General features: G+C 36.1%; 1 protein-coding gene across 1 annotated transcript in view; it reads right to left on the bottom strand.

Moving 5' to 3' along the window:
- Nucleotides 1-12,158, bottom strand: part of LOC106094158 (pair-rule protein odd-paired) — a 46,396-nt gene extending 34,238 nt beyond the window's left edge. The window contains exon 1 of the mRNA XM_013261388.2: nucleotides 10,418-12,158. Within this exon, the coding sequence (XP_013116842.1) occupies nucleotides 10,418-11,423 (1,006 nt within the window). The 5' untranslated portion in view covers nucleotides 11,424-12,158. The remainder of the gene's footprint in view (nucleotides 1-10,417) is intronic.
- Nucleotides 12,159-13,127: the final 969 nt, after the last annotated feature.

Genomic DNA, 13,127 nt, shown 5'->3' with positions numbered 1-13,127 from the left:
AAAAAAAACAAAACAAAACGACCACAATATAAAAATAAGGTCGTAGCTGGAAAGTGTTGTCAGAGGGGGCAATTTTATTTTTAATTTAAAAGGCTAAAGCTTTTCTCTCAAATCTCTCAGACAAAGGTTTCGAAGGATTTCATTTGAACTGTGTGGACTTTGAGTGATTTACAGAGTAGTTGGCACCAAGTGTTACCAAATTCGAAATTGATATATCTGTTAAACTAGAAATGACAGCTAAATCACATTTGTTTCCTTGACATCTCATTATATTGTTAAGAGGCCACCAAAAGTATTTACTTCAAAGTTTATTTAAACAGAAAGTTATTTGTGATGGATTTCAAGCGTAATAGTGTAATATTTAGCTGAAAAATCACAATCGGCTATTATTGGCGAACTCAAACACCTCAAAGTGAACAATATGTTTGTGTATCGCACCATAAATCTTTTTAAACCCAGTGAAACAAATTTTGAAGTCAGACATTTCTGTACAAATTATGAACTCTTCCGACAAGATCTTTGCGAAATGGTTTCGAATTCTGTCTGATTTTCTGAGGGATTTTTTTCTGGCTGTTCTGAAAGAGTTCTGAACGTCTAATCGAAGGAGTTTTTTTTGAATTTTTCCTCTAACAGTTCGAAAGGAATTCTAAACGATTTCTGTAGTGCTTGTCTGTAGGAATTTTTTTCCGACAGTTCTGAAAATATTCTGAATGATATCTGAATGTCCTGTCGTAGGAGTTTTTTTTTTTAATTTTTCCTACCGACAGTTCGAAAGGAATTCTGAACGATGTCTGTAGTGCTTGTTTGTAGGAATTTTTGTTCCCATAGTTCTGAAGGAATTCTGAATGATGTCTGAATGTACTGTCGTAAGTTTTTTTTTAATTTTTCCTACCGACAGTTCGAAAGGAATTCTGAATAAAGTCTGAAATCGTTGTGCATGTTTTTGTCTTTTTTGCGCTATATAACTATTCCAACTTTTCCCGTTCGGACTCGGACACATTCGAATACTGTAAGAATTCTTTCAGAATTGGGCAGAAATCGATAAGACATGTCTAAAGCACATCCTTATTCATTAAGACTCAACATCGGAATTCGGTCAGAAGTCTTAACGACAACTAGAATTTTCCATAATTTTGGTTTAGAATTTTTTAAGAATTCTGTCAGAAGCATCGGCAGAAACATCAGATTTTCCCACAGCATTTCGTTCCGAAGTCGTGTCAACCACTCCCTATATTTTTCGTTAGGAACTCAGACAGACTTGGGATCCAAATTCAGATAAATTTGTCGACTCTCGTACAGACTTCTGATTGAATTCTGGGCGTTTAGTTTACTGGGATGATTCTGGTAGGGTTGGCGGCGATTAAAAAAAGAAAAACAGCAACAACACCTAAAATGGTTCAATGAGTGAAAACTCGAGTTCTACGAAATCCTCACCATAGCAACAAAGGCTAACGATCGAAAGATATCGCCTGAAAGTATGCAACATATATTGAAATACAAGCTCATGTCCAAAATGAAAATGTGACTGTATGTGTGAAATACTCTTACTCTTAACTTTTTTAAATTCTCTCATTGTGTAAAAATTCAGTTTTTGGACTAATTGATAGGTGCTTTGAAAAAGTAAGCATTATTTTATGCTTACTTTTTTAAACCTTCTATAAATTTAATCATAGTATTAAAATAAAACAAATAAAAAACGAAGCATATGCTCCTGTGCATGTTGATTCGTGGCTGTCTCTATTACGACTGAAACAAAGAGAATAAGAATATATGTGACTTGCCATCCACGATACCGTAAAGGGCTGTGCATCATATGGTAAAGCGTTACAAGTTACAAAACCTCGAAAGAGCAAAGGATTTGCTCTTACGAACCTGTAGCATATCCGAACATTGTGTTCTCAGGTGAGAAAAATTACTCAATTTAGTAGTTTGTAAACTCCCAAAATGGTCGTATTTACTTAATCGATCGCACTTATGAGAATTACAGCCTACGAACTACCACTTGGCAATTAAAATTAATTTTATAATTTAATTAAAATTAAATTATATTTCCAAGTTAATTTAAATGTTTTTACTCTCTAAAAATTTACCCATTCTTTAATCCTTTCACCAATTGCCTTACTCATTTTCAAAATTTTCTTGTGTGACGCTCCTGTTACATTGCAATTTTTCCTTTTATTTGTTTTATAATGATGTCCCATCATATGCTGCATATTTACCGGTATTTAAGGTTGGCCATTGTTTGCCATTTAAATTTGGCCTTTTTGTTTGATTTTAACGCCCAACAGCATGTGAGTGCATGTAAATAGCATACATACCGAGTACATACATATATAAACAACATGTCCTTTTGTGCTGTGGCATGACCCCAGCCAGCCTGGTTTTACCTCAATATCCTTTGATTTTATTGTTAAGTGTTTATTAAATGCAGACTATTGTCGACAATTCAATTTAACTTTGGTCAAAAGTGGTGTTTTTGTTCAGGTCTGGGCTTGTGAACGGGGAAGGACAATGATTTTGGTTTTATGTTTTTTTTTACGAAAAAATTTTCCTTCAGCATCCTTTGAAAGGTAGGCAAATATTTTTGTATGTTGATAGTCATGGCATTTTTTCGGAAAATCTTTAACAACATGCAGTGGCAGTAGCAGCAACAGAAGTCCAACACCTTGTTTTCGTTTTTACTGTTTGTTCAATGTTGACATCCAACAAATAGCACAAACACTCACTAAAGTGAAACCCAAAACATAACAAACATATGCACATGCATTTGTTTATGTGCTACGTTTGTATGTATGTATGTATTGTTTCCTCATACATGTCCTTTACTGTTCCGGTGTGAGACCGGAACAAAAACTGGTACTTGTATATGACTATAGATTCGAGTACGTTCTTTTTGTACCATATAATGGTTCATGTACGAAAATGTTTTCGAATTTGTTTGTATACATATGCATGTGTATGTGCGTCAGTGTGTATGATTTTCCTTTTTCATTGCAAAAGCCTTTTTACAAAAACAAATATGGCGTCATTTGAATGCATAAGCCTGACACCATATACCAGAGTTTGTGGAAACTGAGCATAGGGTGTTGGGATTGCTGTTGGTAGTTGAGGCAAGGACACTATAGCATCTGCATTCATGCTTTAACCATAACGGCAGTCATTGTAGTCATTGTTGTTGCTTGTGCCAGCTTGGGCTTTGAATGTTCTAGCAACAACACCAACACATTCACTTTGAAACTCCATTGCATTGCTGCAAGTGACAGTTAAATTTTAAGCTATAAATTTTTGGCATTGGAAGTTTTTGAGCTTTTGATTTAAAAGGAGAAAAATTAAGGCAAAATATGTGTGCAACATTTTTTATATAAAAAAACTAAACATTTGTTTTATTTAAAATGTTTTTTTAGGGAAAATATTTTGTTAAAAACATTAAAAATTGCAATGTTGTCCTAAAACATTCCAAATTTTTTTTTTTCAATAATTAGTGAGTAGATGGTAGGATGTAAACTTTAAGTGGATAACAGTCTGATGAGGCCTCTGGTAAGGCCGGAATCACGATCACTGCAGCCTGCCCAATTTTGAACACTACATTTTGCCTGGACTTTTTAAAGGGTTTTTTTTTTGCTTTTATATACCAAATAGAAACAAACAATTGCAATAATTTTGAGACCGGATATTTTTACTGGAAGTCGTTCGCGTACTTCATTTGGCAGCACAAAAGAGCGGGAGAGTGCGTAAGAGCAAACAAATTGATAATTTGGAAATTGAGTGCTATCAAATTTCTGCTGGAGGCAGCATTGCCGTTTTGGGCTTTTTCTGTCAAATTAAGTACTCAACTTTACGGGGTTGGGCGGATGGGCGGCGCATTTCCATTTTGGTATATTTTTAACAATATTTTATTTATATGCCCACCACCATAGGACAAAGGATATATTGATTTAGTCATTTCGTTTGCAACACATTGAAATATACATTGCCGCACCTACAAAATATATATTCGTGCTTCTTATTGAAAGCTTATTCTATGACAATCGAAGATTTTCTATATAACAAATTTTGGCTTCGAGTGTGTTGCTGATGCTCGATGCCATTTTGAGGAGTTGTTGGCTATAAGATTTTAATTTTTTCTAACTGCGCTATAAAAAAAAGTCAACCGAAAAGACCCAAAGCTTTATTCGAAAGGCATGCTTCTACCATTATACTGCTCACTTTTTAGTGAATAGATGGAAGCAAGTAATCTTTTAGTGGCAAATCAATCTGATGAGGCCTCTGGTAAGGCCGAAATTGGAATCACTGTAGCCTTCATTTTGCACACTACATGTTACCTTGACTTTTTAAATAATTTTGTGTTGTTTTGCCTTTTTATTCAAAAAAAAAAACACAAAATAAAAGAAGAGCAAGAACAACAAGTTTGAGCCAATGATTATAAACTTAATATAGACATGTCGAATTTTCCAACTCTTTGAAGAAATATTTCCTGGGCATGGGAGTCAAAGCGAGGTTTGGTATAACTGGAAACTATATCAGGTTATTGATTGATGTAAGCCATACTTGGAGGCCTCCCTAGCGCAGAGCTTACCATATTCGCCTACAACGCTGAACACCTGGGTTCGAATCCTGGTGAAAACTTTAGAAAAAAAATTGCTGGCGAAATTTGTGGGGTACTTGCCATTTCAAAACTCCTCATCTAAGAGTTATCGCTCTCCAGCACGCCGTTTGGCCTCGGCTGTAAAAAAGGAGGCCCCTTACCATTGAGCATAAACTTGAATCGGACAACTCTCAGTGATGTGTGAGAAGTTTGCCCCTGTGGAATGAAAGGAATGTTCAGGGGTAAATTTGGATTTTCAAGCCATACCTGACATGGTTCTTTAGCTCGTTTTCATTGCTTAAATCCCATGATTATGGAAAAATCTTAAATTTTGGCCAACTTTTTTTCAGTGCACGTTTTTACTTGTTTTTTATTAAACTCTATGAAAAATGTTCTCTAGATGGCGCTTTCGGGATTATTATCTACCATTCATCCATAATTTATTGTTTTAAAATTTGGTTTCCTTTTGAAATCCCTAACATTTCTTATAACATGATTGGCAATAATTAAAATTTTTGTTTTTTGTAAAAAAATCAAAGACCACAAAAATCATTTTCTACAACTGAAAAAAAGAGGGTGTTTCCCTTGACTCAAAAAAAAAAAAACTGAAATGAAAAGAAAAGAAGTGTTGTAGTCCGAATAAAAATTGCATATCATTGGAAAGTAATTAAAATGTTAACATATTGCAATACAAATATCAAATCAAAACACCGAAAGAGGCTCTAAAACCTAATAAAGGTCTTCAATTTGATGGTAATGTTGGTATTGGTGTTGGTGGTAGTGGTGCGTTGAAGCGCCTCAACACCAATCCCTGCAAAAGGGAACAAATGATTGAACATTATTTAAGACATGATGATGGATTAATTTTCTATCAAGCATATCCCTATACATGCATGCCACGAGGTTATTAACAAACCAAAATTGGAGCTGTGCCATGAGTAAGAGAAATCGAAATTACAAAGCAAAAAGGCAACATTTGAAGCGGTTTTGAGATAACATATAAAGTTAATAAAGAAAATCTTTTTATGGTAAAAATATTGAGAAAACATATAAAAAGAGCCGCTTTTTTATTAAAAAAAAGGAAAAAAATCTCTTTGATAAGCAAACAAAGATAACTTCAAAGAAGTATATAAATAACCATGATGTCACAATGTTGTGTATTTTGAAGAACAAGGATATTTTTCCTGGTCCTAATAACGAAAATGTTTCTTTAGCTTTAGAATAAATGATTTCAATAATAATTTTTAATATTCTAAAACCAAAATTTGGTTCGTTTGCTGTGATTTATTTTAGTCGTATTCGGTCCTTTCCTCTGTATAAAATATCAGTTCAAAGATGTACTGCTAAGTTATCGATAACATGTAATAACAGATAAAGAAACTTGGGCACCCCGATAGCCAAGTTGTGCGTGCTTGGATTACCAGTGTAGGGGTCGTGGATTCGATTCCCGCCAGAAGCCTTGGACTGTCGCTACTGTGGTGTCACAATGGACTTAAAATTGTGACTCTGTAAAGGATTGCCACGCTTACCTAACCTAACCTAACCCATGTTACTTGCAATAAAATCAACTTTTTATATTGCTGACAAAAATCATAATAACTAAATGGATAGGTATGGGAAAATTATTCTAAATCTCCAAATTATCAAACAAAGCAATTTCATGGATATTTGAATTTATCTTTGTAGTTCCTTAATTCATCCAACAACTTTTCCTCTTCCGAATATTTTTATATATTTTTATTCACTTTTTTACCAAATAGCAACATTTTAATTTTTATGTCCTTTATGATTCCTGCTTGGCAACCTAATCTCTGCTCTAATATCTTTGACCAAAATCATTCAACTGTAACCTTTTAACCTCCTGCATGCTTATTGTGTATGACAACAAATGTTTAAAAATAACCGTTTCTTTTATTTAAAAAATAATTAGGGTAGCAAGAGTTCTTGTTTATTGTTTATCGATATGTTTTATGAAAATATATTTAGGCCTTCCCTTTAGCCTAGGCACACACTCTCCATATATGTATGTGTGTGTAGCTACATTGTTCACACAAACCACTTGAACATTTTACCACTTCTTTTGACACTTTCACGCTGATTTGACACGTGTCGAAACTTCCGTCAATACTTGTGTACCCGGGCATGTGTACTCCCCATGTGTGTGGGGGGAAGTGTGGCCATAAAACTGGCTATTGCCAAGACCAAAACAAAAAAAAAGGGAAATTTCAATCAATTGTTTTTCAAGGTTTTTCGTAAGAAGAAGGAAAGAGTAGGTTGTTGACTGAAATCAGTAAAAACTTTGAACTTAGTTTTGAGTATTATTTTATTGAAGAAAACTTTCTTAGAGTTAAATATTCTTTGTGAAGATAACAAGAATTGTTGCAAACGATAGTTAATCAATAGTTTATACGAATATACTTGATGAGAAAAGACCAGATATATTGTGGTTATGAATTGTTTATTTTGCTTCAATATAAGGAATCCTAAACTCGTTTCTTTATAATTTTAGAGGTTTTTCATTAATCAATTTCCAAGTATTTCTAGTTTAGCTTAGGTAAGAGTGACAGTCCTTTCAGACTCACTTAGTCCATTGTGATACAAACAATAGCGACTGAACAAGGCCTTTGGTGGAAATCGAACCCACGAACCCCGTACTGGCAATCCGAGCACGCTAGCGGGGCGCCTAACGAGAATTTCTAACTCATATATAAAAGACTGGTATAAAAAACATATTCCAATCTTCTAAAAAAAGGTTACTACATATTAAGGATTTTTTCCTTGATCGAAGTTAATGATCTTGTGCCAATAAGTAAAATACTAAAAATAAGTATGTTATCTTTAAATTGAAGTCGCTGTTTTTTTCCGTCATAATCTTTCACTTTCACTAACGGATTCTCAGTTTACTTCCCAACTTCCTCATTTTGGAACAATCCTTATTACTATACTTACTATCTTTTCTTTAAAACTGCAAGTATTTAAGTACGCTCCTTTTGTTAAGGCTTTTCAGCTTCTTAGTTGAAGTAAATGTTGTCTTTACCTAGAGTTAATTTTCTAACTTTCAAAGCAATTTTAATTTTAATTAAAGATTTTCATATTAAATTAATAATAATAAGACACCAAAAGAATGTTTATATTGGCATTTGAGATAAGAAAAGTACACAAAAAGAATTTTTTCTTAAATTGAAGGAAAATTTGGCACATATTCCTTTAATATACAAATGAAAATTTGCCCATGAACATTCCATTAAGGAACTGGGGCAAACTTCTCACAAATTAATGGTTCCGATTCAATTTTAAGCTCAATGATACGGGACCTCCTTTTTATAGTTGAGTCCGAGTTGTGTCGCAGAGCGACACCTCTTTGGGGAGAAGTTTCATCATGGCAAAGTACCTAACAAATGTCGCCAGCAAGGGGATAACCGCCGCTGAAAAATTTTTTTGATGGTCTCGCCAGGATTCGAACCCAAGCGTTTAGCGTCATAGGCGAACATGTTAACCTCTGCGCTCCGGTGGCCTCCAAAACGCCAAAAGAGTGTTTATATTTCCATTTGAGATAAGAAAAGTTCTTAATACCAAGTAAAAATCTTACTTAAAAAGAATTTTATTTCTTAAATTGAAGGAACTTTTGACATTTTTGACACAAATTTCTTCACTATACATTGAATAGCAGATAATAATAAGCCGGGTTACTATTGAAAATTTGGAAAAGGTGGCACAAAAAGTCGATTATTCTTAAAAAAGTCGCACAAAAAAGTCATTTTCTAAAAAATAGTCTCAAACTGCTTATTTAACAGTTTACAAAAGAATACAAATAACTAACTTAGTAAATAGGGCGAGCCCGACTTTTAGAAACCCAAAACAAAGTGAAAACATGTCCAAATTGAACAAAAAACACACAAAAATCTTGTAAAATTTAATGATCTTCCCCCGGGCAGGCAAAAAAACTTGAAAAATTAAAAAAATCGGCAGAGCTCATCCTTGATTCGAACCTGGGCGGAGCAACAGCGAGAGCCGTTCATCAATACAACTATCAATAGATGTACAAAATCATATGTACTACAAAAGAAGTGTAATTGCCAAAGAAAAAAAGTCTGTCATTACACAAAAACACATGCATTGGGCAAAAGTACAGCTAATAGACAGGGTTGTCGAGCGTGGTTAATGTGGTTATTGTATCATAGATGCGTTTTCGCAATTAATGCTATTCAAATATAAAATGCCAACGCACGGCTCTTGAAGCCACCATACCTAATATGGTTGAAAAGTCTCTAAACAAAGACGAAACGTTGCTATATTTGGCTTTCCTTTTCCATTTGCAAAGAAAATCTCCGATAATTGAGCTCGTCTCGAAAGAGAAATGAATTAAAAAAGTTCAGCTTTCGCAAATATTTGTTGACAAATGGTTTTTTTAAGGCACCATAAATGAAAATTGGTTAACGTATGTTCGTGGAGCTGGATCTTAATCTAAATCTAAACCGATCTTTACTGAAGATCGGTTTAGATTTAGTAAAGTAGTTAGTAAAGTAGTGAAAAAAGCCTATGAATCATTTAGACCAAACAATGAGACTCTATGTCAAGTGATCTTTACCTTTACCACTTTGTCTTAAGAAAAATTAAGAAATACTCCGCCTACGTTGACTGGGATTTGAATGAATCCAGAAAGATGCTGCACGGTTCACACAGACAGGAAAAACAGAAACAGAGCAATGCCATGGCAGCCGGTTGTATATACCGGATTGACCCCATGGAGTCCTTCATCAGCACACACCGACTCAGTGTACAACACACTGCTACCACAGTGTACAACACATATCTCAGAAATGTTGCACATTTAAGCAAAATGTCACAAAGAAGTGTCAATTTCAAAAGTTTGCAAAACAAGTTATTTGACTCTAAAAAGTTCGTAAATTTCGACTTAAGTTGCACAACGGTATCACTTATCGTGAGTATTAAAGAATTTAAGACTTCTAATTTCATTTTATTGGTACTAGTTCGGCCTTAGCATATCGAATCAATAGAGAAAAATTCCCTCCTTTAAGATACAAATTCCTCAGTATCAAGTAAAAAAATCTTCCAGCGAAAAAAATTACTTAAAGTGTAGGAAAATTGGTAATATTTGAGATAACAAATATTTAAAGTAAGGACAACTATTTTTTCAGTCTGATTACTAATTGACCTTCTTTCACATGTGGTAAACTTCAATTTAAAGAGCAAATAATGATATCGACTAACGATTTCAATGCATGTGTAGGGCATACGGGGAAGATGTTGAGACGTTGGAGCAGTTTGATATCCACCATAGGCTTTCCCCTCATTATTGCCGTTTTTCCATCCACTTGGAGCCATAAAGTTAACCTTTGTAGTTAAATTCGCTTTTAGGGCATACTTGGCTAGCATTTAATCACTTGTTTTAAGACAACAAACTCTCTCTCTCTCTTTCTCTCGGTCCCTCATTCTTGTCTCTCCCACTAATCTAGGCGTGAGCTGTAAATCCTTCACTTTTCCTTAAAAGATTTTCATAGTGTATGGAAAAGATTACCTTGCCTCTCATAATTTAATCCCCTGGTGTTGCAAATCTCACAAAGGGCAAGAAATTAAAACAGGTAGATCTTCTTCCTTAACTACAGCTTCCTTTTAGCACTGTAAGGTGTAACTTTATGACTTTTGCGAAATCTTTTTTTTTTTGGCAAATCCCCTCAAAAAGTCAGTGCAAACGCCTACGGCTTAAATTTTATAGCATGGAAAATCCTTGCAGCTTTGCCACAAGCAAGCTCTAACATCCGTTTTATAGTCTCAAAAATATGGATATGTTTATGTTTTGTGGCCACTTACCTGTGTGGGTTCGTTTGTGAATTTTCAAATTTTCACTGCGTGCAAAAACTTTTCCGCAACCCGGATGTGGGCAGGCAAATGGTTTTTCCCCGGTGTGTACACGAATGTGATTGACCAACTTGTATTTGGCCTTGAAGGGGCGACCGTTGCGCGAACAACCGATCCAGTAACAGACATGAGTGGTACACTCGGGTCCACCCACATGCTCCACCGTCAAATGGGTGACAATCTCATGCATGGAGTGGAAAATCTTATTGCAGGTCTTGCGATTATTGGGCTGGCCCGGCTGATCGGGATCTATCCAAAGGCATTGCATTTCCTGTTTAATGGCCGAGGCCGAGGTGGGTGGCTGGTGGCGCATGTAGCGCAAAAAGGCCCCCGCACCGGCGGGATGCATGCCCATGTGTTGGTGGTGGGCATGCACCGACGGGAAGTTGGTGTGATGTTGCGCATGGGCATAGGGATGGGTGGCATAGTCGGCCATGCCCATGCGCATTTGATGCGAATGATGGTGATGGGCCGCAGCGGCATGGTGATGTGTGTGAAAGGGATGCTGGCCAAAGGAGCCCGTCAAATCGGGATGATTGGCATGGGAGGCAGGGAAGGTGGGGAACAACATGGAATCGGCAGCAGCACTTTGGGCCTGGGCCGAACTGGACCCAGTCATGTAATCCTGTTCAGTGCGCCGCCCCAAGAGGAAATCACGTGAGGAATATGAACCCAATTGGGTGTTGAAGGGCCCATAGCCACTGTTTTGGTAGGCGGAGGAGGGGGAGGACATATCACTGGAAATGCCCGAAGACATGGCCGAAGACATTAGACCGCTGGTATCCAATTGTTGTTGTGTGGCTTCATCTTGAGCGGAGGATTGCTGTTGCATTTGCTGATGGCCGGCCAGATCTGTCTGTTGCTGTGCGCTTGTATTGGTGGGGGACATGCGAATGCCGTAGGTGGCCAAATGATGTTGACTTGTGGTGGTGGGATCGATGAAAGCGTTCATCATCATTTTGAAATGTTTTGGGCCAGAAGCTTTTCCTAACAACTTCAAATATGTTTAAGTTTTTACAATTATCACTTCAAGCACTTTGTATTATTTTTCTTGAATATTTTTGTATTAAAATTTTCATAAATTCACTCAACTTTCTTAGAACATTTTTCTCTCTTTTCATTCATGCGTTATGCGTTTTGTTTTCAAATATTTTGCCAAACACTTTGGTTTTAATTTTTCTGTTTTGTTTCTTTTTTGCGTTAAACCGTTTTTTTTTTTTTGAATTATCTATTTTTGTAATCCGTTCAATTTGTGTATATATTCCGATTTTTGCTTTTGAGGCTTTTCACGCCTAAATCCGCTCATAACTAAGTTAATAGAACGCGTCGTATTGGGAGAACCACAGCATGCAATGATGTGGGCAAGCGGTGATCACAGCACACAACTCTCGACTAAACTTAACGTTACAAGATGCGCAGCAGGACTGAACTGACTCCTGAAATATGAAATTTACTCAACAACGATGTGAACACATTCGAATGTTGTTTAACGACCCCTGGGTGTACACAAAGCACACTCGGGAGGTGGTGGTGTGTTGTGTGTGAGCGTGTGTGTTGGTGGCTGCCTGGTAGGTTGGCCGCTGTTAAAGCAAAGATGACGACGGCTACAAACGATGGATGGATGGATGGCAAACGCGAACGACGAAATACAACAAACACACAATGAGGCTGTACGGTGGTTAGTTGTTGTTGTTAGCGCTGTGTGTGCACGACTGTGTTTACCGCGGGGAATCGTATGCCACATACCGAGGTGTTGCAGCATGTTAACTAAAACAAAACAAAGTCGCCATGGCAAAAGCACCAGAGTAACAGAGAAAGAGAGAGATGAAATGAAATGAAAAAGTGGGAGATGATTGCTGGCAAGCCAACGAAAGACAAGGTAGACTATAGATATAAATGACATTAAACTCACCACTTAGAGGTGAATATGAAAGCAAGAGGTGAATAAAGACTAAGAGAAACAGAGATGCCATTCTTTGATATGTTAATGCAAATGGCTGATTTTTCCTTAAGCTAACTAAAGGCAAGAGAAGGCCAACTATAGTTCTTAAACGAATTTATGTTTCTAGGCTAGCATGCTATCCAATGAAGCTGCTTTGCTACCCCTGTGGCTATGTGTGTGTAAAAACCGGTTACTATGGCTGCTCTCTTCTAGCTCAAACAAAAGAAAGAGTCAATCACCAGTATAAACCTCCTCCTAATGGTTTCCCCTCTTTATAAAATTAAATATGAAGTTTGTTATGTTGTTTGTGTGTTTTGTGGGTTTTCCGGTTCTCTATTTTACAATGGTGGTTATTAAATACATAACCACAAAACGGAAACTGGTTTTCTACATCAGGCATGTTTGTGTTTTTCGTTTGAAAATATTGAAAATAACACACCCACTTTAAACAAATATTGCTTGAATACATAAAATTACTTTATTTATATTCTCAAAACAATCCCCTCTTTTTAAAGGGGGGGCCTTAGCCCCCCACCCATTGGTGGGTGTGTCTACGCATGACCAGATCAATTGTACAATTCCCTACAATTGGTTAATTTTTCAAAAAAAAAAAACAACAACATCATTCAATTTTATTTCTAGTACATACAACTTGAAATTAAACATAAAATTAATAATTAATCGCTGTACATTAACTGCACTAAATTATGGCTTTGTAAA

The sequence above is a fragment of the Stomoxys calcitrans genome, chromosome 2, assembly GCF_963082655.1.
Source record: "Stomoxys calcitrans chromosome 2, idStoCalc2.1, whole genome shotgun sequence".
Classification (NCBI taxonomy): domain Eukaryota; kingdom Metazoa; phylum Arthropoda; class Insecta; order Diptera; family Muscidae; genus Stomoxys; species Stomoxys calcitrans.
The sequence above is the reverse complement of the archived record's forward strand: the minus strand, read 5'-3'. Positions and strand labels throughout refer to the sequence as shown.